Below are 25,505 nucleotides of genomic sequence, written 5' to 3'. Positions count from 1 at the left end.
TTGCATTCCATAAAAATACGAACAATACAATATCGGTAATGTTTGCCAGATTAGTAATAGCCTAAAAATCTGAGAGCTATTTTTCTTTGAAAGCTATTTCTTGACTGCTTAAAATAGGTGTATTATCTTAATCTGTATGTTTACAATGAAATGAAAGGAATTACGTGCGTTGAGATCATTAAAAGAACTGAACATCCTTGATACGGAATCCAGTTGAAAACTCTGAATGAAACTGAATCAGAAGATATTAAGAGAGTTTATTCAGTGCAAAGGTTACACGATTTGTCACACAGAAGAAAGAGGGTGCAAAGAATTCAGTTTTCGGACCACAAAAGAACTTTTTTCTTATAATTAATTTTGACAATTTGACATAATTCTAAGACGAAGAACACTTCTTAGACAAGAAGAAAAAATTTTATAATTTTAAAACTACCTTAAGCAAATATTTTGAACGTCTAAAACAGGGCAACAGTTTGAACATAGTTTTAAGGAACAGATTATATTATTTCGGATAAATCAGACTGACGTTTCAATAATTAAGCTAATATTGCTTTAAAGTGGCGAAAATTAACCGAAAAAACAAGTTAAATATTAAGATATTAAATAAGTCGATTCCATTGATTGATATCGAAATAAACAAACTGAAATTCGACAATCAGTGAAATTTATTATTATTTTTAACCGTTAAGTTAGAGTTGTTGTTGTTGTTACATATGGCTTTATTGGAAATATTAATTCATATACAATGCTCAGCTTTAAGCGGAAAAGGAGTAAAAAGGAACAAAATTACATTAACAAAGAAAGAAAACACATGACAAACGTATATTAACACGAAAGGAACACAAAGATAAAAATAAAGTAAAAAAAATTATATATATTCAGGGAAGAATGAGGAGTAGTCTTTACAGAGAGTTCATGTGATCTCTGGCATCTCAGTAAAGTTTACACAGATCACCCCGCTCTTGGGATTGTTTGTCCAGTAAAGGACATACAAGCAAGTGGTCTGAGTTCATGGTTCCTGAATTGCAGATTTGGCATTTACTAGATGGAAGGATACCTATTCTGTTGAGATGCTCTGCCAAGCAGTCATGGCCTGTTGAGAGTCTGAAGTTTGCCACAGCCTTCTTACGAGGACTGTGACAAAATTTCTTCCAACTGTTTTGGATGTTAGCCCAGGGTTTTCCGGTGGATTTTATTGCTTGGTTACGCTTTAGGTCGGTCATAATTTTCTCGAAAAATTGTTTTTCAAGGGAGTCTGGTGGAATTGGTTTATTACATTGGGGTTCGAGTGTTCCTTTCTTGGCTAGTTAGAACTAAAATAAAGCAAAAAGAAATACGTATATTTTTCTATTAAAATTCTTAAGAAATGTTAATTGATACTCAATTAAAAGTTAATTTTTTAATTGAAAGATTTTGTGGAAAGCTGAAAATAGTTTTTAAACATTTTGTTTCATATCTAATTGAAGATATTCAATATTTGTTATCATCTTCATATCAGTTATGTTCGCCATTATCACCACAAAAATTGAAGAAAAAAATCCGAGCTTTTTTTAGGTTTAAATTAATACTAAAGATTACAAATAAAAGTTTAATTATGTTTTTGTTTCAATTCGCAATTGTTGCTTGGTTTCAATCCTTAATTCTTATTTTGTTTCGATTAAATTTGATATGTTTACTTATGTGTTCACGTTCTGTATATTAGATTATTCCGTTTATTAATTCAAAATATTAGTTGTGCAAGATAATTTCACTATGAGCTTCTCCAAAAATTGAGAAATTAAACAATGAGCAAATTGAAAAATGAACAGTACTTTAAAATAAATTTGTTATTCTTCTAATAAATTAAAATTAAATATGCTTTAAGTGCTCTATAATGTATATAGATGATTCTTTTTGAGTTTATAAATGTCCCAACGATCTTTTTTGTTTTGCCTGAAATATTTGTGTGATGATTACATAAAATTGCGTCAAAGAAAATTCTTAAAAATGATAATAAAAAAATATGTTCCTTTAAATAAAACCTTTTATTCTTTCTCATACAAATGTACATTTTCACTGACATAAACACTTTTCATAACTTGGTAGACATTTTTCCTCTATTAGCCAAACGTGGTATGAAAAAGGTTAGGATTCCGCAAAAAATAGACATGGCAGCCAGAGTATAAAAAACACCATCGTATGATCCACCGCTACCTCTGAAATAGCCTGAAAAATCAGTAAAAAATATAGCAAGCATTTAAAAAGTTATATTACGCCCACAAAAGAAACTTATCACTGATAGAAAGTTGTCAAACTCAGGGTTTTTACCAATCTTTTCGGGAATAAAGATTAAAAAAACGTGGGCATTTATTATAATTTTAAGCATTTGCATTCTTTTTTTGAAGAAAATAAATATAATTTTTATAATTCCGCCACCAGATTATTCTTTTTTTGTTCTTAAGAGAGAAAAACGTGTTGGTTGCTCATACGAGTCCTCGCAGATTTACATTACATAAAAGCGTGCAGTTTATTAGTTGTTTTAAACCTATTGTTATATTTAAAAATATAAGTTTAACTGTGATCCATGTTATTGCTACCTTAAAAAAATTGCGGTGTAAATATGCTGCAATCTGAATACATGTGCTAAATTGGGCCATAGTTATGGGGTAATTAAATTTAAGACGTACAATACTGCTGTTCTGAGCCGTGATGGCTCAGGGGATAGATCATTCGCCTTCCAATGAGGTGAACCGGGTTCGAATCCCCAGCAATGGCTGGTCGAAATGAATCCACATCCGGCTTGTTCCGACGACCACAGTGCCGATGTGAAATATCCTCAGTGGCAGGCGGATCATGGGTTAGAGTCCCTTTTTCATCAGGTTAACCGAGGGAAGTTCTCTTGGTCTTCCTCTCCATGTAACGTAAATGTGGGTTATTTCCATCAAGAAGTCCTCCACAAAGGCAAATTTCTCCCAATAATTGATCCAGGAGTTCTATTGTCTTCTTGAATTGGGTTCAAAATTACAAGGCTACGGAGTTGAACATTAGTAGTCGTAAACCCCGTGGGTCTGCTGTTCAATGACGGTTATAAAATTATAAAATAAAATAATGTGGTTCAATAGAGTGTGCTACGATGGTAGGTACAATGATGATTGTCATCGCAAAAAAATATTAAAGGTTGTAGCAAATTTGAAGAATTAAATGAGTGCAACAGTCTGCAAAATTTGTAACAATGTATTTTGCACATTCTCAGTTTTATGATATTTTGGATTATTGGTATTTTTCATAAAAAACAATTGATTTTTTTTTACCGAGTTTTTAATAATTATTTTAGACATTTACAATCATATGATTTGGAAGACGTGGAGAAAACATTACGATGTGTTAAATTTTGTATATGTTCAGGCATATTTTACCTTAACGGTAACATATGCCTGAAAAAAAGTTACATACATTATATACAAAAGTTACATTATATTCAAAAAAATTGAATATAAAAAAGACATGGTAAATTAACTATATTTAAATGTGTAAATAACTTACCAATCATTGGAGCAGTCGTTAAATTTAATGGCGCATATAAAAGGCCTCTACAGACCATAGCCATTGTCTTTTTACTTGTTTCAATGTACTCCTGAACCAAGGCGATTTGCAGAATCATAATGGATCCAGAAAATATCGGAAATAAGAACTCAACAAACATCAGTAGGATGTAATTATTTGAAAACAGCATGCCAGTCAACGTTAATGCCTGCCCAATGAAACAAATGGTGGTCAGATTGGGACTTTTCAAAATTTTCTTGTCAATCACAAATCCTGACGCAATGCGTGCAACTAAATCTGCTATTGGTAGTAACATGACGTAATATATTTCTAGATTTACTGGAACGTCTTTGTCTCTAACAAAATCTAAAATTATAGTCCATAAAGTTGTCATTGCAAAGGCACTGCCAGCATTGGTAATAAGCATAGTTATAAATACCGGGTCCGCGAAGATCTTGAAATTCTTGAAAGTAAAATTATTCCTTTTTGCAATTTTCCCAGAATTCTCGTCTGGATTTGGAAATGGAACACCATTTAATTCAGTTAATTTTAGTTTCTTTGGCTCATATAATGTAAAAACTGAACTTTTCTTTGTTACATCGATCTGTCTTTCATCTATTTCACTTTCAACAAAATTTATTGTCGATGACGGAGGCTTTATATTTTCCAATTGTTTGATATTTTTCTTTTCGACATTAATGTTCTTTTTTTTGTCTCTTGGATTTTGAAGTAGTAAGCTGGCGGGTAAAGAGTGCGCCATAATGGCAGAAAATATAAGAAAACAGCCAGAAATGCTATAATTATCTATAAAGAATTTCATTAACTGCGGAAATATAATTCCGCCAACACATGCTCCGGCAAATGATATACCATTCATTTTATTACGATTTTTAGAGAAATATGTGTTTATAATCAATGGCAAGAATTGAGTACTAACTGAGAAGCTGATTCCTAAAAGTAAAAAAATGGATACATTTTAAAATTATATGAAATTGAGATTAAAAATATTTATACATTTTTTTAAAAGCTTATGAAAATTTTTATTACTTTAGTCATTTAATATTACTATTCATTTTTAAAAATTTTTCATTTTGGCAATTATATATATCAAAATGAAAATTTTTGAATATATTATATACTTTACCAAGTAGGATGCCGTAACAAAGTATTACGATCAAAATATCTTCTGTAAAGAAACAGATTCCAATGCTTATCGTTCCCAGCAAATTTCCTAGGATAATCAACGATTTCATTCCAAATATTTGTTCAAGATATCCAATAAATGGACCTGAAATTAAAATAATTATTAACCCATTTTCCGTTCAATATCTCACCTAATAAAAGATCTTTCAGTTAATTACTGGAACTTAGTTTCTCAATCTCTTCCGCTGACTGCGAAGTAGCATTTTACTGCCTTAACTGGTTCATATCATATATCTTTCGTGGTTTTGATTTTATTTGTTTCAATAAATATCCTCCAAATGTTTAAAGAATTACCGATTCTGTCGTTTTAACCTGTCTCAATAGAAAAGTCTTACTCAATAACGGGAAATTCAATACTCCTTTTTAATTTAATATAGTTCATTTTACGAACAACTCTACATTTTGTAAGGCAGGCATACATAAATCATTCGATTGTCTGCAATAAAATAAAGAACTATTAATCCTATCTTGGTTCAAATAGCAAAAAAGATTTAGAAAATGCTGGAAATCTCATTAAAATAGTAGTTTTTAATATTAATCTGCCTGTGTGTTTGTCATACCCGATCATGCTAAGACAAATAGGCGAGAGTGGGCTAAGGTTGTGGGGTGAAACCCAGATACCTCGATTGTGTCGAAACCGATTCATTTTTTTAGCGGACAAACTCTGAATTATCCTTTACTTGTTAAAATGAAAGATTTACCACATTCAAGTGTTGTTGATTAATTTACGGGGTCTGTGTAAATAAATTTGTCTTACTTTGCCAACTCTCTATTCTTTTGCTTTTAAACTAGTCATATTTATTGGTCATTACAGTTTCAAAAATTATTTTTAGTTCAGATCATTATGCGTTTACTAAAAATTCACATCTTAACAAATAATAAGGATTTGATAGCGCTTGCTCAGTTACCTTTCGATAACTTCTGCTCTTGGGTTAAGACCGGGTTCTACCTAGTTTCGCTCCCCACCCCCTTAATGTGATTCTATGCTGAGCCCACAAAAGCTGCAGTGCAGCAAAGGAAGAAGATAACTACATGCCAAGGCTGCACATAAGTTTTACTGGCCACTTTCTCATGTAAAAAGCATTATTTTCATATTTTATAGAACCGTTTATACAGGATTATAGCTTTTATACAGATATAAATTCTCTCTATAAATTCTTTTTTAAAACTAATCAATAAATACTATATTTTTCGTAAGAAATTTTGGTCGAGCTGTCCCGGGTCCCGTGACAATTGTACCTTTCATCTTGAGACTGCTTGGACTACATCACATGTAAATTACAAGCATAATTTTCTTAAATTGTCATATAAAATAGAAATGTCTGCTAATTTTTCACTTAAATTCTAGTATTTAATATTTTCGCATAGAATATTACATGTGTACCGTGTCTTATACTACTAGTGAAGTAATTTGACTTTTTCTAAAAAAATAATCATTTGTAAAAAAATTAGCACACCAATAACTTTTCAAGAATGATATATTGTACACAATTAAGCAATAAGTATCTTGATTAAATCTGACAGTTTTTAGGTCAAACAATTTAGTTCCAACAGGCCATCGAAACTTAACTACCCGGTTTTACCCCCTATATATGTTTTTATTGGCTATTCAATCTACAAATTCATTTAGAGTAAGAATGTTCCAGAAAAGAAATATTTAAATGAATGCATGCATCACGAATAAATCAGACTGTGTCTCGTGGGTTCTCCAGATCAGCATTTTGCTTCTTCAGTTTAGCATTTCACCTTTTGTTTTGAAGAAGTAGCTATGATTTACTCCAACTTTTACTTGTCAACAAGATTATTTTAGCATCTACGTCAAGCCTAAAGGAAGTCGTTTTCAGGAAAATGAGGTGAGAATTCACATCATTCGTGCATCACAATGGCACATTATTTTATTTAAGCTTGAGTTGAAAAATGAATTTTATTTTTTTACTAAAGACCTCCAATTCCAAACTTAGAATACAGTTAGTATTATATATCAACCCTTAAGTACATAGTAACTCAACAGTGACGTAGCTAGTGGGTGGTAAGAGAGACATCTGGCGCCAAATGTATGAAAAAATAATTGAAGAGGAATTCCCAGCATAAAATTCTTTTCTCTTTAAATATCCTCAGTTTCATTTCCTAATTACGGGTTCCATAACCTTTCAAATATTTATACAATATAACTAAAATACAATATGGTAGTTTGCTTTGTATGAAGTTTTCTTTTTAAAAATATGATGAAATATGTCTTTTGGAAATTTTTTTTAATCAAAAACAATAAACGGAATCAAGAAAATCTAAGTGTAATCGAAGCTATATTAGTAACATATGCTGATAGTTTTAAATCGAATCGGAGGAAAATATATGAAGTTGTGGAGGTACATTAAGGTCTGGTTTCTTAGGACAAGCGCCTTATCTGGGCGTCAGCGGGACGTCAACATCCCGCTGACGCCAACAAAATACTGGTTTGTTAGCTGAAGGACTGGTTTCTTAGAACTAGCGCCTTATCTGGGCGTCAGCGGAAAGTTGACGTAGAGCTGACGCCAAAAAAATACTTTTTTGTTAGCTCAGCGTGAGCAGTCGGTCCAACACAGACATTATCTCACATTGCGCAAGCGTTAATAACGTAAACAAATATTTATTTTGAATTTGTATTGATTTTGTTATTGTCGACTAGTGCTTTAGAGAGAGTTCAAGATGAGCGTTCGATGACGTATACTATCAAACTCACAAATGGACCAATCAGAGGTTAGCGCTGATTTCCAGCTGACGGCGTCCTGTCCTAAGAAACCAGGCCTTTAACTAAAAAACATAGCGTAACGTTGAAAATTCTTATTCAATGTAAAATCAAAAAGGAAAAAAAAAAACAATTTAAACTGTGATGGATTTAAATTAGGACATTATACAAAATATAAAATCGTTCCGGAAAAGCCTCCTTTCAGACCTACTCAATATTGCGCAAAAGCTGAGTTAATACTCGGGCGTCGACAAAAAATGTCACTTAACATCTGTTACGATAGAATGATTTAACAAATAAAAATGTGTTCTTTATCTTACCACAAACTCCTCTCACCATGAAGACCAAGGTGTATGGAAGAGATGCCATCTTCCGATCCACATTGTAATAGACTATTGATTCCACAAAGAAGATAGAAGAAAGTCTACCTACTGCCCCATACAAGAGGTTTATAACGAAGCATGCTATGAGGATTTTACATTGTTGAACTGTTTTTGCTCTCATGTAGAACAATGTTTATCTAAAATTAAAGAAAAAAACGAGAGAACTAAAAAATCGATTTCTAAATTTAATTAGAAGGCACTTGAGAATTAAAGAATTTTCAAACCTTTGTATTAACTTTTTTAAACTAACAGCGTTTTTAAAAAAACAATCATTTAATAAAAATGTGGCGTAAGTACCACTACAAATGTTAAATAACAAATCACTAGTATATAAGACATGTTAACTTGATTCTATCATGAGGTTCCTTTTGATAGATGAAGGTTGACATAGTCGATAATTAAATCTCCCACATTGGTGACCCGGACGTGATAAGAAATTGTCAATATTGATGGATGAATCCACATTAAACAGTTGATTTGCTTAAAAAAAATATACTGCTCAAAGAAAAAAAAGAAATCCGGTGAAGTAAATAAAGTCTCCCGGTTAATAAATAATAATGAGCGAAATGCTAGAAAAAAAAATAATAGCGAAAAGCTATAAAAAAAAAAATAACGAGCGAAATGCTTGGAAGAAAAAAATAAATAAAAATATAATGAGCAAAATTAACTAAATATATTACAGCATGAATCAACTTGTGGTAATCGTTCATCGAATTCTATCACAGATAAAATTCTGGAAGCGTAACTACCACTACAAATGTTAAATAACAAATCACTAGTATATAAGACATGTTAACTTAATTCTCTCATGAGGTACCTTTTGATAGATGAAGGTAATAAATAACCATTGATTCAAACTAGGGCTAGGTTAACTAGAAAGTTACGATTGGATATAACTTCAAAAAAAACGAAAAGCTCCAATAAAAATTTTATTTTCAAAATCAATACATTACTTTAATTTTCAAGACAGTTGCCGTAGCTGTCAAGGCGTAGCTATATTTTACTGCCTAAGATTTGAACCATGACGTAACTTCTTGTTAAAGTTCTTCGATGTTTGCTGACCATCCAAAAATGTATTCTTCAGAAATTCACCAAGTAATAAGTTACATGGCTAAGACATAGAAATAGGAAAAATCCTCTTTTTGCTACACAATAAGTACCTTGATAACTGAGGCTACTACATTGAAAAATAGAATAATGTACCGTGACTATGTAAATAAAGTTTTGAGTTCATATTTTTTGTTTTTATTTAGTCAGGTTAAAACACGACATTTAACATGGTGTCATGATGAAATTACCAAATTTTACCAAAACCATATTTTATTGTTAACCGGTGAAAACTACAGAGCTTTTTGGTGTTCCCATAGAGCCAGAAACACCGTAAATTTGACCAAATTGTGATAGTTTTGACCATACTTCTTTATCTGGATAAAAAAAAATTAAAAAAAAAAGTTTTTTTAACAGCGTAAACAAAGCAAAGCATTTCATACAATGTTAATTTATCAAAGAGCATGACATACAGCTGTACACATATCATTTCGTGCAATATTATTATATCAAAATAGTATTAAGTACAGTTTTATTGGAACAAACAGCCTTACTTATAATATTATTGAATTGCATTTCTTTACATACCTTTTCATCGAACCAAATATATTCCTAATTTTATGTTCAATTGCGTAGTGGAGCACTTCCTTAGAATAGTAAGCAAACAATGTTACTAACTTATCATATTCATATATCCTCTAAGTATGTTATATGATATATCGATAGTTAAAAACAAAAAAAAAGTACTAAACGTAAAAGTTCAATTTAATCGTAACTGTTTCCTATGTAGCACATTATTAGAATGCGACAAGAAAAGTTTTCTTTATCATAAAAATAAAGTGTGTTTTTAAATCTAAAATAAAAAACACTCCACATCCTAATCGATGTTAGATAAATTTACAAGAGGGAATTCTTATTTTTTCAACATCAAACAATGATAGAAGATACATATTCAGTTGCGTTTCACAGTCAAACCTTGGCGTTCTTTTGTCACCCCATTATTTACTTTTTATTTATAGAATGTCATAGAGAGATCAAGAAAAAATGTCATGAAAGAATATATTTATACAATCTAAATATCGATGCTTTTGAAACAAAAATTTTATTTGAACTCACTTGATATTATACATGATATATATACTCCAAATTGCGCAATTGAAGAAAAGATCGTTTCTGATTTTTTGCAACTATTCAGATTGAACAGCTCAGTTTTTCTTTCCATTTTTTTAGTGTACTATTTAGTTTCTTGAACAAATTTGTTTTCTTTCTCATTATAAATTTATTTTAATCATTTTTATATTATAACACATTCTTTTCTCAAGTACTATTTGATTTAGATTATCTGAAGTTGTTGGAATCGGACTTATTTTGGATAATCAAAATATTTATAATATTGAGGTAAAATTGTTCTCTACTCTATTTTCATCAATTATTTCTAGATAACGGTGCTTTATAGTATTTAAATTTAATTTAAAAAAGACCATTTAATAAATGCAGAATCTACTTCTGAATCTTTAGTTGATTTCATCGATTTTTGACGACGATGATTTACTTTCCATTGTAAGTTTTTTAAAACTTTCTTTAAATTCCATTACATAATGGTATTATATTTTTCTTGAACGGATAACATAACATGCTTTCTTTTAAAGATAGTGAAAGCTTTAATGATTTATCTAAACTACGCTAGTAATAATAAACAGACAGCTGAAACAGCAAAAATTACAACTTTCAAGTTTCATCCCCCCCCCCTGCAAAAAAAAGAAAAACCTCCAACTAATTTTAACAACTAACAAAACGAATCAGTAACATTACCATTACTGTTTTACTATCATGAGAATAGAAATAAACGTAAGAGGCATAAATTTCTTTAAAAAAAATCTTACTTGAATTCTGTTTTAGTTTAATGGTAATGTTAGATTACTGAAATTTTAGGTGTTTATGACTCATTATCCTAAATTAGGCTGACCGTTTTTAAAAAAGTTTGTTTTTGCAGCAAATGTACGTGACAGGACATAAATTTTTTCCTCCAAAGATCCTGTTTTATTTCAAATATTTTTCAAAAGATCAAGGAATACAAAGCAAGGAAAAAAACCGGAAAATTCTATCAAAATTTTTGTGAAATTTTATTCGCGATGGCGAAGCTTGAATAAGCCCTCTAGAGGAGAGGACATTTTAAGGCTTTTATTTATTAAGTTTTCAATTAGCTCTATCAGAATCATTGGTAGACTAAGAGTTTTTTTTTTCAGCAGCAAATAAGAAGCAAAATTTCCCTAAGAAAAAGGCACAAGAACTTGAAAAAACAACCCACAAAATCATTCGGAAACAGAACGCGCCCAACATTTGAAGAACAATTTCTCAATAATTTTTTTCTTTTATCAGGCTTGCTACTGATAACTTCCGATTTCGTGATCGCACCCTGTTCAAGATGTGTGTATTAAGGTAAAATACATATTTTTGTCTTCAATTCATTATAAACTAGTGGGCTGCGCCCTCTGCTCGCTAACGCTCGCCAACCCCCGAAAAAAGCTACGCAATCTTATATGGTTTGCTTCGCAAACCAAGCTCGCTTCGCTCGCTACTAACTTAGATACATTGCAAATGCACAAAATTCTAAGAATTCAAAAGAGTCATTCAAATCCATATAAAAACTTTTTTAAAAAAAATTACATCTTTTTAGTAAATACTAAGTCATTAAAATAAATTTGAATTCAAATAAATGACATGCAATTCGTTAAACCTATTAGAAATGTGCTATAGTATAATTCGTGATATAAATCAAAAATCGTCAAATAAATTCGTAATATATAAATTCGTGAAAAAAAGCGCTTTCGATAAAATACTAAAATAAAGATCTATCGACAAAGACTACTCATTTCTGCCTAGCTTAATATTATGAGATTGCCGCAGCTGATGCTCTCTGGTTACTTCAATTTCCGTTTTTAAAAGCGCTATATGTTGAGCCACGTCACCTAGATTTGTCATGTGACATTTTTTGCGGCAATCATTGGTCGATTTTCTAGCGTTGCCATTCGGCGAGTTGTAATGAGGTTTTTTTTGTAGCTTTGTAAGAGAAATAATAACGGAAACAAAACAAAGCAATCGTTGCCACCGACGGAAAAGAAATACAGTCAAAATTTGGGAGCCACGTAAGAGAATTATATATATTAGATTATTACATTATATTATTTAAACAAATTTGATGAGTTCACAACCGTAATTTAATATTTTCTTTTACGAAACGGGCGGATATATTAAATATTAATTTTGCTTGCATCTCATTGTCCACGAAGCTGATAGCTAAGTTCTTAAGCATTTAATAGATCCCTTTAACTGTAATTTATAACAGTATATAAATGTTATTTTTACAAAATAATAATTGTAAAAAGGTTAATAAGCCCGAGGTTAATAATGGCTGAGTGGTAGAACTTCGCGCCCCCGTGCCACAGGTCCAGGGTTCGATCCTCGGGCCGGGCAGGGTTGTCTCAGCCTTTCATCCCTTCAGTGGGTCGATAAATGAGTACCAAGCAAGCTTGGGAACTAAACACTGGGGGTTTTGCGTTAGGCTGACCATCTAATCGAAACATCTGCTCCTGCACCCCAGAGCCCAAGGGCAAGTAAACTGAGATGGGCACAGTAGGCCTTGGCCCTCTTTGGGCTGTCGTGCCACTGAGTTTAGTTTAATAAGATTAGACTACATTTCTAAATAACTTTATCTTAAAATGTAGCGTGGAATTACATAATAATAATAAAACAAAACAATTCTCTTAGTTTTAAACTCTTGAATTAAAAACGTAACAATAGCAGTAAAGGAAAATAGCCTTAAATTTGGGATACAAAAATATTTACAGAAAGACAATACTTGTGTGACTTTTATTAATTTTGTACTGATGACAACCAAAATAATATGGAAATGAATGAAGGAAAAACTGGATCCTACCACGTGATTTTATGGCCAATAAAACTGCATGGACAACAATGGAAAACTGCGACACCATCATTAGATTTTTATATATAGTAAGATTAATGGGAAATTATTTAAGTCGTCATTGCTTACTTCATTCCAATGAATAAATGTGATTTCAACGTGAAGAAGTGTAATAGTTATAGAATATTCTTCTTTTTATAGAATAGAATATATTTCTGTATCTATATCATTCGGAAAACAACAACAAAGAATCATTCGAATTATTTATCATTTGTGTTAATTATTAATAATTTTTTATCATTTTCTTGGTAAGTATTTCTTTTTAATTTTGAATAACTAATATCAACTGGAATTCAGCTATTCTGTTTTGAAGTTACATTTTGAAATTCATATCGAGATCTTACAATTATAAAATTGTATTGCGTGATTTGTAATCTGTAAGTAATGAAGGGATAATCTATGCATATATAATTTGAGAACAATACTTTTAAACTCCGGATTTATAAAGCGAATTCTCCGGATTTACAAGGGGTATAAGTGTTATGATTTTTGTAATAAAAAATTTATTTGCAAATAATTTTTCTTCTAATTTGATGATAGTCCTCTAAAGAATGGTTTTCTATGTGTGATTCAAAACTTTTAGACTAAAAAGAAGAAAACAAATATTAAATTTTAATATGAGGAATTTTTTGGCTTTTTTTTTTAAATTTTTTTTTATCGCAAACATGTTTTATTTTACGTTTATTTGTGTATAAATAATGATTTTTTCTTCTTGATACTTTAAATTTTTTGATAAAAATTATTGTCAAGAAACTTTTTTTTTGCAAAATTAAATGATATAACATTGTGTGTCTGCGTATACTTCTTGCATATTTTAATGTTTGAAGTACTATGATTCAGAAAAGTATGGAATGCAAAGTTTAAATAGACCTTTCATACAAGATCATTAAATTTAGTAGAGCGATTTTACGAGCTTTCGGTTTCAACTCTAATAAGAAAATAAGATATATATTTTTTTCTATTTATTTACGATTATTTTTTCGATGTGTTTGGTATGTTCCTTCTCAAAAAAATAGAGATTCAATTTTGTTTTCGCTTGCATAAGAAAGAATATCAAAGATTTATATTTTTCTTTTTTTAAATAAGCCACAATAAAGATGGAACGTTCCCATGCTACACTGAAGAAATTTCCAGTTCAAATGATGATCATGTTTTTCTTCTAGCAGTCACTCGTCTCAAATAACAACACTTCCACAGGTCGTTGCGTTCACGAATATTGAATGAAAATTGCATAACGATATTTACGGAAACTCCACCATCAGTCTCAAACTCAACCGTCGTATTCCGAAGACTATTTTTAAAGGCAATTCTCACTGCATGCTAAAATATCACGGATACAAATTCATAGATGTGAACGAAAACTTGATTCGCAATCGCAACGCTCGAATACGCCATCTGGGGAGATTTTTTTTTTTTTTTTTTTTTTTTTTTTGTATTTACTTGTCAAAAATATTTTTTAAGACTTCAATGACGTTTTTTTCTTTTTTTTAGACGTTTTTTTTATTTTTAGTTTAATATTAATTTGTTCTATATAGTTTCTTAACTTAAAAGTTTCTAATTTATTTGAAAATTAAGACAACTAACACACTTCCTTTTCCTATGACTTTCCACATGCTAATGGTAAAAATACGCGAAGTGCTGCCATAGGTAGAGAGTTCTGCTCTCCGCCACCTGTAGCCCATTTCGATCGCCAATTGACGATTTTTTTTTGTGGGTAAATGGGAACGCTTCCTATTATATACATCACAACCCAACGCGGAAAAAAAACCCGGTTAAAGAGACTTGCAGCGTCATCTGTCAGAAAACTTTCAAACTAAAATTACGAACTTCGGGAAAAATTTAATACATTGCCTTATGTGACCAGATTTCTAAACCAGGATTTGGAAACAAATCAGCGGAGTGTCGTCGAAAATGTTCCTGATTCGACAACACCCGTATCTTTGGAGAAAATATTAATATATATATGTGCAATAAGGATTTTTTAAATGGATAATGTTCTATTTTGTATGTATAATACAATCAATTGTAATTTTTTACAATTATTTGGTGCAAAGCTACCTCAATCAAGCTTGACTTCATTACTAAGCAGTTTTGAAAAAAACATTTATATTCTGCAATTGTTTAAGACAAGTAAAATGAATAAATATCATGGTTATCAAAATTTGTGTATCTTTTGCTCAAATTATTTTTTCACGAGTATGGAGTTTTTATTAGTTAGTCTTAGCATGATGTTTTTTAGATTTTTTGCTTGCATTCTCTGTAAGATAAAATTATTTTGTTTAAAAGAACATCATATCTGATTTTTTTAATATTTCACTGCATATAAAAAAAGACGAGTTGTTTTCAAAAAAATTCGAGAACATTTGAAGACATGCGTTAAGATTTTGAGCACATTTTCCGACCCCAAAGAAATTGCAAGTTCTTAAATACGATTTAAAAAATTCGAGGACTGTTTTCAAGATTGATAAAATCTAGTTTGAAGCAAAAGTTTAAATTATTTAATTTTTGTGCCAATTAATTAGTCATTGCTTTATTTTCTACGATAAGCCAGCCTAAGAAAATATTATTATAAACCAATCTGGATTGTTTTGCTCATTTCTTCCAGAAACAGTGTGGATCTATTTAAACTTACAGGTTGTATAGAACGCTAAAGATTTCATCAGTTTATCAGTGGATGTGGCGAAGTCCATTTCGATTACAACTTGATAAAAAAGAAGATCAATTGATCAGTTATATAAAACGTTTAAAAAATTATCTGTTTTGTAAAAAAAAGTTATCTGACTTATGCTTCGCTCAATAATTCTGCATTGTAATTGCATGACAATTCAATGTAGAGCCAGTTACTCAGCAAAGAAAAAAAAACAATCTTAATATATTTAAAACTTATTGTTTGGCTAATAAGTTACTGAAAACAGAATTTATTCAATGATTATTTACAATAGCAAAGCCTGATGGAGTAATATTTCTTAGCTCTTTACTCTTCATTTTAAAGATTATTCTGTTTTAAAAAAATAGTTTATTATTTTGTTTTATAAGAAAAGCATCATACTTTGTTGGAATAATATTTCTTAGCTCTATGTTATGCAAGAACATTATTTTGCTGTATAAAAATTGTTTAGTTTTAGATCTTTTTAACAATGCATCCCCCATTGTTGGAAACTTATTTCTAGATCGCTTCAATGCAAACGTAATATTGTTGTGTTGAATAAAAAAAGTTCTGTTTCAGACATTTTAGCAGAACATTATCTATTGTTGCAATAATAATTGAATAATAAGTCCATCTTATGACAGCCAAAAATATAAGATTGTTGTATAAAAATAGTTTTGTTTCAGATAATTTTAAAAAAGCATGATCCATTGTTGCAATAGTATTGTTAGATATATACAATGCAAGCAGAATATTATTTTATTGTTTAAAAAAAGCTTTGCTTGATTTTATTTTAACAAAACACTTCCATTGCTGGAAAAATACCTTTCTCTTAATGCCTGCAAGCAGAGATTTTTTTTGTATAAAAATAACTGTTTTGAGTCCATTTAAAAAACGCCACCCATTGACTTGTCGGACTTACAGTTAGTAAGATTACAATTTTTAAAATAGTTCTATCACCTCATGTTGATTTCAGAATTACCTCTTTTCTTCAGATAAGGGATAAAATATGCTGAACATCCACAAAACAATGAAACTCCACTGAGAACATAAAATACGTTATCATAAGACCCATTATCTCCTCTGAAATAACCTAGAATAATAATGATTTAAATTAACATAAGCAATTATTTCAAAATAAAAACTCAATAATTACACCTTAATATTGTCATGAGAATGCTTCCTGCTTATGCGAGCATTAGTTTTATTAATTACTTCAATTGTACATAGTGAGTTATAACGGTTGTACGGAAGTATAATGGTAGGTACAGAAGAAGCCGTGATTGTACAGCAATTACTATTTACAATTTAAATTACAATCGTACAATTGCCAGTAATTTGTACGAGTCTTGCAGAAAAAATTAATGTAGAATAAACAGACTGGTGATCAACGATAGCTTTAAAAGCTCCCCATAATCAAATAACTATGAATTGAGTCGCTCAGAAGCCAATGCAGTTAAGTCCAAAACACAAAAATTGAGAAAATTAATGTTTTTTGATACATTAGTTTTTAAAATTCTTGGTTTATTAATTTAATTAGAAAAGTGTATAAAGTCTTTTTTCGAGGTGTAAACTCTGCAAAAAAGCAAGATATGTACAGGATGTGTAAATAAAAACGTAAGTATTTATTGAAATAATGACAGCATCTTAAAATTTTTAGGACTTATACCTTTTGGCAGCTGAAAAAGATAAGAAATACGTATAGTCTACTAGTATAAACGAATTTTTATTTTTCACAATCATCACTAGATACAGTGACTAATACAAAATAAACTGTTGGATTATTTCAAAAATTGTTTTTTACTTCAAAACTAGAGTGGCACTTTTCTTTGTTTTAGGAAATGAAAATAAAATAAATAAATAAAGAATAAAAACTAAAAATACCACATTTTAAAAAAATACTACGAAAAATACCATACCCTTTTTTTGGTGAAAAAAATACTACGGTAGTATTAAAAATACTACTTCTGGCAACCCTGTTACTATGAATTTCTTGTTTTTCAGTGTTACCAACAAATATCGAAAGAAGAAGAATAATTTAATTTTTATTTCAAAGTTTATGTAAAAAAATATTGATAAAAGGTGGACTTATTCACAATGGCTTCTGAAATTATTATACAATATATTCAGAAGCTATTAAAAAAAGGGCTGTCTAACCTAGAAAAAAGTAACCAACGAGAAAATCCTTTAATAACTAACTTATTATTTATTTCATCAAAATTTCCAAAAATCAGAAAATATCAAAAAAGGGACTTAACCGCATTGGCTTCTGAGCGGCTCAATTATGAAAACACGGGAGGGGCACCTAGCTTCTAGGAGCACACTAGCATTGCGGTATTGAGATTCAAGATGCAAAGCACCATTACCAACGGGGTTGTATCTATAGGTAAAATAGAGTTCGGAACAGAGGTGATAATTGGGGTCTAACCAATAGCAAATTAACCAAAATTTACCTACATTAAAAAATATTGAAACTTTTTATGAAATTCAACTAGTTTCAAAGAAATAAAAAAAAAACTTTTGAAATTATTATTTTTTAAAAAATATTTTTATTTAACATTAAAATATAACTAATTGTCTACATCAACAAAATCCTCCTGCATGAAATTATAAATGCTAAGTCATAATATATGCATATAATTTATGAAATTATAAATGCTAAGTATAAAAAATGCAAAATTTAAATATCGAAAGAAACAAATTCAAATTCGCCTTTTTTAAAAAGCGTGTTACATTTTTGCCAACAAATCACCCTCAGGAAATTTCAAGTATTTTGTAGATTGTTACAGAAATTTTGTTAGAGAAATCAAGCACTTGTATCTTGAAGCAAATGAAGATAATTTATAAAATTAGGAAGTCAGGTGAGGAGTAGAAGAAAACAACATGACGAAATATAGTTTTGTTTTCTATTTTTCGAATTTCACACTCATAATACTTAATATATTTTTAATAATTCTAAAGGAAGATTGCAAAGCATTTTGCTTAAAATTAACTAATATATTTTTAGAAAATTCCAAAAGTTAATTTTACTTTATAAAATGTGGGCTGGGATAGAGCTTGGGGGCATAGGTCCAAGGGGTCGTGAGTTTGATCCCCGATGGTCAAAAACTTCCCCCGTGAAGTAAATGGTGACTGATGCAAGTTAAATCAGTAGGATCACAAAGTCATCCATGTTCCAATAGCAAATCATACCTCTGTGGTTACTGAATTATAGATCGTTCTCTAGCTCTGGTCAAAATTACGATCTGTGGATGAATAAATGGTTCCACCCTATAAGCGGAGTGTGGCATGTATATGGCTGAAGTCGTATTCTTGGCCATAGATGACGCCACTGAAAAACAAGAAACGCACCCTCTGTCTTAAGTTTGCTTGGTTTTGCGAAGCAAGCCTCTTGGTTGGCAAGTGGCATTAGAAACAACAACTTTATAAAATTCATGATCTTTTGTGGGGCCCTAATATATTTGGTGATTGGACCTACAGCTCCAGTAGCCCCATCCCTCTTAATCATCAAGCGATGTAGAATAATATGACATTTTCCGTCATAGATGGCTCCGCAATTTTCGATCCTTATTACGTGCCCTTACCTCTCCTAAAAGCTTGTCGCAACATTTTTGAGACACTTTGTTAAGTAAAAGACACTTACCTATCATAGGAGAAATTCCTAAACTAATTGGAGCATAGAGAACAAATCTGCAAGTCATAGCCATTGTCTTTTTACCAAGTTCCATACATTGGTGAATTAAAACTATTTGTAGTAGGAATATTGCTCCTATGAAGACAGCGATGAAAAACTCTAAGAGCATTAGCAATAAGTAATTGTTTGTAAAAACAAATGCAATAAACAAAAAAGCTATACTCGCAAAGCAAACAAGTGTTGTGCATGGTTTTGACAAAAAGTTTCTGTCCAGGACAAATCCAGAACCAATGCGTCCCACCAAATCAGACAACGGAAGCAATGCGACGTAATATAGCTCTAAATGTTCACCTACATTTTTATCTCGAACAAAATCAAGAATTATTGTCCAGACAGTTACAGCTAATGCCATGCCCCCACAGTGAATGATGAGTATAATAATGTAAACCGGATCAGCAAATATCATGAAATTTTGCAGACTGAACATATTTTTGTCAGAAAATAATTTCCTTTTGCATCCTAATTCTGAGGTTTTGTCAGTGGAAATATTGTTCAAAGTGTTTTTGGTCTTTATCCACTGTTTTTTATCTTCATCTTCATCTGATCCGTTAGAAACACAACTATTTTGATCGTATTCTCTGTTCATTATATTGAGACTTTTGATGCAGTGCTTTTTATTTTCAGCAACTTCAACTGATGCTTCTAAGGCAAGGTTTTGTCTGATTTGGTTTTGTCCATTTTCAAGCATGTTGATATTGTTTTTATCAATACAATCTTGATCTGTATGCTTAAATTTTGTGCTGTGGTTATTTTTATCATAGTCAATAAAGCTCGTACTCTCGTCTGTAGGTTGTGACTGTTGAATATCTTTTTTAGGATTTTTTATGAGAAGGCTAGCAGGAATAGTGTGAGAAATAATCGCAGACAAAACAAGAAATGATCCTGACAACCCATAGTTATGAATGCACATTTCCATTATAATTGGCAACACAATGGCACCTATGCAAGCTCCAGATAGAGAAATGCCGTTTGCTGTGCTCTCTCGTCCAGGGAAGTATGAGTTCAGAATAGAAGGTAGCATGTGGTGTGCACATCCAAAGCTTAAACCTACAAAAATAAAGAATAAAAGTTTTCAACAAAAATTTGAATTTGGAATTTTTATCATAAAAATTAAAAGCATAACAAAATTGTTTCATTTTTTTGCAAGAAATCTACTAAAATAAATACGAACTCAGAATGGGCCTTGAATAAAGTATATCCAACGCATGCAAAGCCTATGTAGTAGTAACTTCTGATTTAGAGCCTATCATTCTTGATCAAAAACTAAACTAAACTCAGTAGCACGACAACCCATAGAGGGCCAAGGCCTACTGTGCTCATCTTAATTTTCTTGACCTTGGGCTCTGGGGTGCAGGAGCAGATATCCCGGTCAGGTGGTCAGCCAAACGCAGAACCCCCAGTGTTTAGCTTCCAAGCATGCTTGGTATTCATTTATCGATCTAAAGGGATGAAAGGTTGAGTCAACCTTGCCCGGCCCGAGGATCGAATCTGGGACCTGTGGCACGGGAGAGCGAAGCGCTATCACTCAGCCACCAGGCGTCATTTTTGATCTAAATCCTACCGAAATTTTTAGAGATATCTATGCAAGAAGACAACTATGCACATCCCATCAAAAATTGCTAAGTTCGTGTTTTTTTTCACCCATATTTTTTTCTAGCGTTAGCTATTGCGTTATTTATATTTTTTTCTAGTATTAGTTTTACGTCAAAAAATTATATTTTTTATTTTTTTCCTTCTGATTTTAAGAAATCAGGAATATCAAAATAAATTCTTTTCACTGCAAAATTTCAATTAATTACACGGAGAAACAAATCTCGTGTTGCATTTATACAAATACTTGATCTTGGTAAATTCAGGAGTGAGGATTTTAAATCTAATATTAGTTTTGCTTGTAAAGCTACAGATTCTTTAAAATGAAATTTTTTTTGTCAAAACCTTTCAAGTTTAAAAACGCTATGGATAACATAGGATCAAGTAAATGTAACTAACTTATAGGAGAGTTAAGGAGCATCATCAGGAATAAAATTGCATGCCCGGAAATTTCGTCTTCCATGTCTAAGGGCGCTTTCCTATTACAACCTATTCAAAAGCACACAAGGAAATAATTCCATTATAAGGTGAATTCCAATATCACGTAGGGAAACAATTCCATTATCACCTTAGTGACGTAAGATAATATCTATGCAATTTAATATTAAAAATAAAACCAATCCCAGTATACATGAAAGAGTCATTGTTTTTTACCAAACCATTAAATTAATATCAACTGGAAGACAGCTGCAAAAGAAATTGAATTTTTCTATTTCAATTAACATGACGCAAACGGATAGCTGGTTAAAAATAAATAAAAAGCTTCCAGGAATGAGTACATATGCAATTTCAATCCTGATGATGTTCTCTATCTCCCCTAGAAGTTTATCACAACATTTGCGTGATCCCTGTTACGTATAACCTTTTTTTTTAACTTTTTGAACTTGTACATTTGACAAGAAAAAAAGTCTAAAAATGTCATTAAAAATAACTGTAACTTGGTGAAAGAACGGCTAATTCAATTTAAAAATAACTGTAACTTGGTGAAAGAAGCTGATTGCTGATTTGAAATCAGCGATACCGAAGTATCTAAGATCTAATTAACAAAAAGCAAAAAAAAAAAAAAAAAAAAACAAGTTCCCCAGTGTTGTTTAAGAGCTGGTGATAAACTTTCATTTCAAGCATGGCATGTTGACAAAATATTTTTTCAAAGAGCTATTTTCACGTTAGAATAAAAAAAATGTATAGTTTCAATAAATGAAAAGCTTACCCAGAACGATTCCCCACCAGATTGTTACAGTTAGTATATCTTCAGCAAAGAAGCAGGAACCAATGCTTACTGTTGCCACTGCACAACCCATAACAATTATTTTTCGCATTCCAAATATTTGCTCGAGATATCCCACTACAGGACCTAAAGGTAAAAGAATTGGAATAATTTGTGAAAAACACACCTCCTTAGAGTTATTTATCTAAATATTATAACCTAGTTAATTATTTTAAGTAAAATAAATATTTATAATCAATTTATTTAATAAATTTCCAGTACTATAAAACCATATATCCATATACCATACTTTATAAAATACATGATGCTTGTTTCCAAATGGTAAAAGTCTGTTGAGATAGCAGATTATTTTTTTTCTTGCAATTCTTGTTGTAAAAGCTTGTTTTGTTACTGTAAAAAACCAATCTGCTTACAGATTTTCTTTCCTTTTGTATAGTAAAAAACTGTTAAAGCTGCAGATCTATCTAAGTTTCACGGTTTTGCACAATCAACCCAGCTACCGGTTTAAAACCATAAATTTTACAGAATTTTTTTTATACAGTGTATAAATAAGAGGAAAAAAAATTGGAATTTTTAAATTCAAAAGCTGATTACTTTAGATAATTTCTGTTTTTAAATTAATACATCAAGTAATACTTTCCTACCTAATATTAGTTTTGGAATTTTTAAATTCAAAAGCTGATTACTTTAGATAATTTCTGTTTTTAAATTAATACATCAAGTAATACTTTCCTACCTGAGAGATGTCTCAGCATGTAAGTAAGGACAAAAGGGAAAGATGCTTGTTTACGGTTCACATTGTAACGAGTGATGGATTCCACAAAGAATATTGATGAGAGTCTGGCAGCACCAGCAATAAAGAAATTAATAGCAAAACACCCGAGCAATATGCCATAACTATTAGATGTCTTCATTCTAGAAAAAAAGTGTCACCTGTAATAAAAAATTTCAAAAAATTACACACGAGCAAATTATAGCAGAACTATATAGCGTGGCATAAAAACAATGAACATAGTCTGTGACATAAATTTTCTTATGCCTGTGTATTACTATTACATACTATAAGATTAATTATTTAGTTTATAGTGCAAATAAACAGGCTGAAATTAAAATTTCTAATTCAATAATTTTAATTCTATGTAAATATGTGGAAACAATGTGAATAACAATAGCAAATTCCTTGTTTTTCTTAATTATGAATTTTTACATGATTAAGCTATGGTGATTATCCATGCTGAGGTGATTATCAGTGTATTGAATTTCAGTGTAGTGGGGAGGCATATTGGGGTGATTTTATGTTATAACAGTCATTGAACAGCCGAGACCAGTTAGGGATTACGACTACAATTGTTCCACTCCGTAGCCTTGTAATCAAAGTAACAAACCTTGTAACAAAATCAAAGTTTTCGAAATTTTATTTTGCTTCACAGGCAAAAGCTCTCTCTATAGCAAGATTTAAAATTAAGTTTTAAATCTTACTACAAAAGATTTGCTGAATAATTAAAAAAAATAGCTAGTCTATTTACGTAAATTACTTGAATTTTCAACGAACAAAACTTGTTATTTTAAGAAACAAGTAAAGTATTGGATGATGCTCACAATTGAATTGAATTAGCCGCCTAAGTTTCAATATATTTTATCGTATTGTTATGCACTAATAGACAATTTTCGAAGAATAATTAAGTTCATAAGTTGACTAGTAATGAAAAACTTTTGTCTTTTCTTCGTAAGATTTACTTTATATGTACTAAAACTAATTCGGGATTAGGTATTTACACTGAAACAGTTAAAAATATTAGATTCCATTCGAATTTTATTGTTGGTATAAATTGTATTCTTAAATGAAAAAATAAACTGTTATCAATTTTTGTTTTTCAGTAAATAAAAAAATAATTAAAAAATATTTATAACAAGAGTTCATAAACTACTTGAATTTAGTTAACAATGCGCGATTTTCTTCTAAACAAAAGGGATATTTTTCACAAAATAATAATAGTTATATTAAATAAGCACAAACTTGGTTTTTTGAATAAAAAAAAGTTTTTTAAGCAATTTTGTCTGCATTCCAAGAGATATTAATTTCACAAATAGATTTTAAGGCGTATGACAATTTGTTAACACAGTTGTTGTATGCTTTAAAAGCCATTTGTACTACAATTTTGTACAATAACAATAAAAAATAAAAGATGTATTTTTATTAAAATTGTTTTATTTAATTGTTTGTTACATATTGTTTATACATATCTATTTTGTGCTAAGATTTTAAAATAATGATTTGTGAATGCATAAAAAAATTTTTAATCTCATTCATAAAACAAATTATGCCAAATTATAATTTTTGTTTCTCCCACTTAAGTAGACAGCTATACAATAGTAAAGGAACAACCTCGTTATTATACCGTTAGCCTATATTTTTTCTTACTTGAATCGATATATGTCTAATTGTCTTTCAAAATTTCCATTATATACGATAACGGGCCAACTATATTGTGTCATTATCAAGTAATATTAGATAGACATAAGATTTGATGACATTGGATCAGGTTCGAAGAGAAACTGGACGCTGAACAGTGGAAACTACAACAATAGTAATAGCTTTGAAGAATATTAGTTTAACACTATTCCGAAGTATTTAATAACACTATTTAATATTTCCTAAGTAAACATTCTTAATATTGGTTTGAGTGAATTAATTATGTGTCTCAATAGTCAACAGCTATAGTCAAGATAATATTGAAGTAATGCTAATTTTAAAAATAAATACAATTCAAAAATTAATTAGAAAATAAGTTATTACAAACAGCGTTAAAGATAATATAAAGGATTTATTATTATTTTTTTTTCCGGATCAACAAATATTTAACACTGAATAATTTAAAAAAATTTTTTTTACCTGGATTTCAAGTACTTGCAAGTGCGCAATAGTTCGCATTTTGTGCTCATTATTCCTAAAAAGAATTGCGATACCTTTGATTTACATGATGTAAGTGAGCCTGTTGGTGGAAAATTGTTTCATGACTCCATATCACCAACGATCTTTAGTTCTTATCAGTAAACATAATTCCAAAAGAAAGAACTGCTGACTGAGTGATTCTTAACTTTCAATGTCATCGTCTACTCTCAATTATAAAAACTTTTATAATAACTCGCTATTATATCTGTGATGGTGATATCTTATTTTCAAAGTTTCCGACTTGAAGAAGAGTGTTTAAATCATTATACTCGACTTCTGAACAAATCAATACATCTGGGGGTACTGGATTGGAGATCGATCGTTCTCTGATTCAGGTCAAAAGAACGATCTGTGGATAAATGAATGGAGGTATGAATGGGTCCGTTCTATAAACGGGTGTGACGCATGGTGTGGCAGAAGTCGAATTCTTGGCCATAGATGGCGCCACTGGAAAACAAGAACAATTGCACCCCCTCTGCCTAAACAGGCATACGTCAACAACAACTCGACTTCTGAGCTAGATGACAT

At 30.6% G+C, this 25,505-nt stretch overlaps 1 protein-coding gene across 3 annotated transcripts; it reads right to left on the bottom strand.

The window, feature by feature from the left end:
• Positions 1–2,005: 2,005 nt before the first annotated feature.
• Positions 2,006–25,182, bottom strand: LOC107448767 (monocarboxylate transporter 12). Of its 3 annotated transcripts, XM_016064092.4 has the most exons (9): positions 24,918–25,182; positions 22,761–22,957; positions 22,007–22,150; positions 19,156–20,253; positions 16,495–16,605; positions 7,771–7,970; positions 4,667–4,810; positions 3,523–4,473; positions 2,006–2,205 (listed from the first exon to the last, which is right to left on the bottom strand). In XM_016064092.4, the coding sequence occupies exons 2-6, from the start codon at positions 22,936–22,938 to the stop codon at positions 7,951–7,953; spliced, it is 1,551 nt and encodes a 516-aa protein (XP_015919578.3). In that variant the 5' UTR covers positions 22,939–22,957; positions 24,918–25,182; the 3' UTR covers positions 2,006–2,205; positions 3,523–4,473; positions 4,667–4,810; positions 7,771–7,950. The 3 variants fall into 3 exon arrangements, with proteins under 3 accessions (XP_015919578.3, XP_015919579.3, XP_015919577.3); XM_016064093.5 differs by lacking the exons at positions 16,495–16,605; positions 19,156–20,253; positions 22,007–22,150; positions 22,761–22,957; positions 24,918–25,182 and adding an exon at positions 9,469–9,982; XM_016064091.4 differs by lacking the exons at positions 2,006–2,205; positions 3,523–4,473; positions 4,667–4,810; positions 7,771–7,970 and having other exon boundaries at positions 16,254–16,605; positions 24,918–25,179.
• Between the last annotated feature and the right edge of the window lie 323 nt (positions 25,183–25,505).

The sequence above is a fragment of the Parasteatoda tepidariorum genome, chromosome 9 (assembly GCF_982258835.1).
Source record: "Parasteatoda tepidariorum strain Cologne lab strain chromosome 9, Ptep-v5.0, whole genome shotgun sequence".
Classification (NCBI taxonomy): Eukaryota; Metazoa; Arthropoda; class Arachnida; order Araneae; family Theridiidae; genus Parasteatoda; species Parasteatoda tepidariorum.
This window is presented reverse-complemented; position numbering and strand designations above follow the sequence as displayed.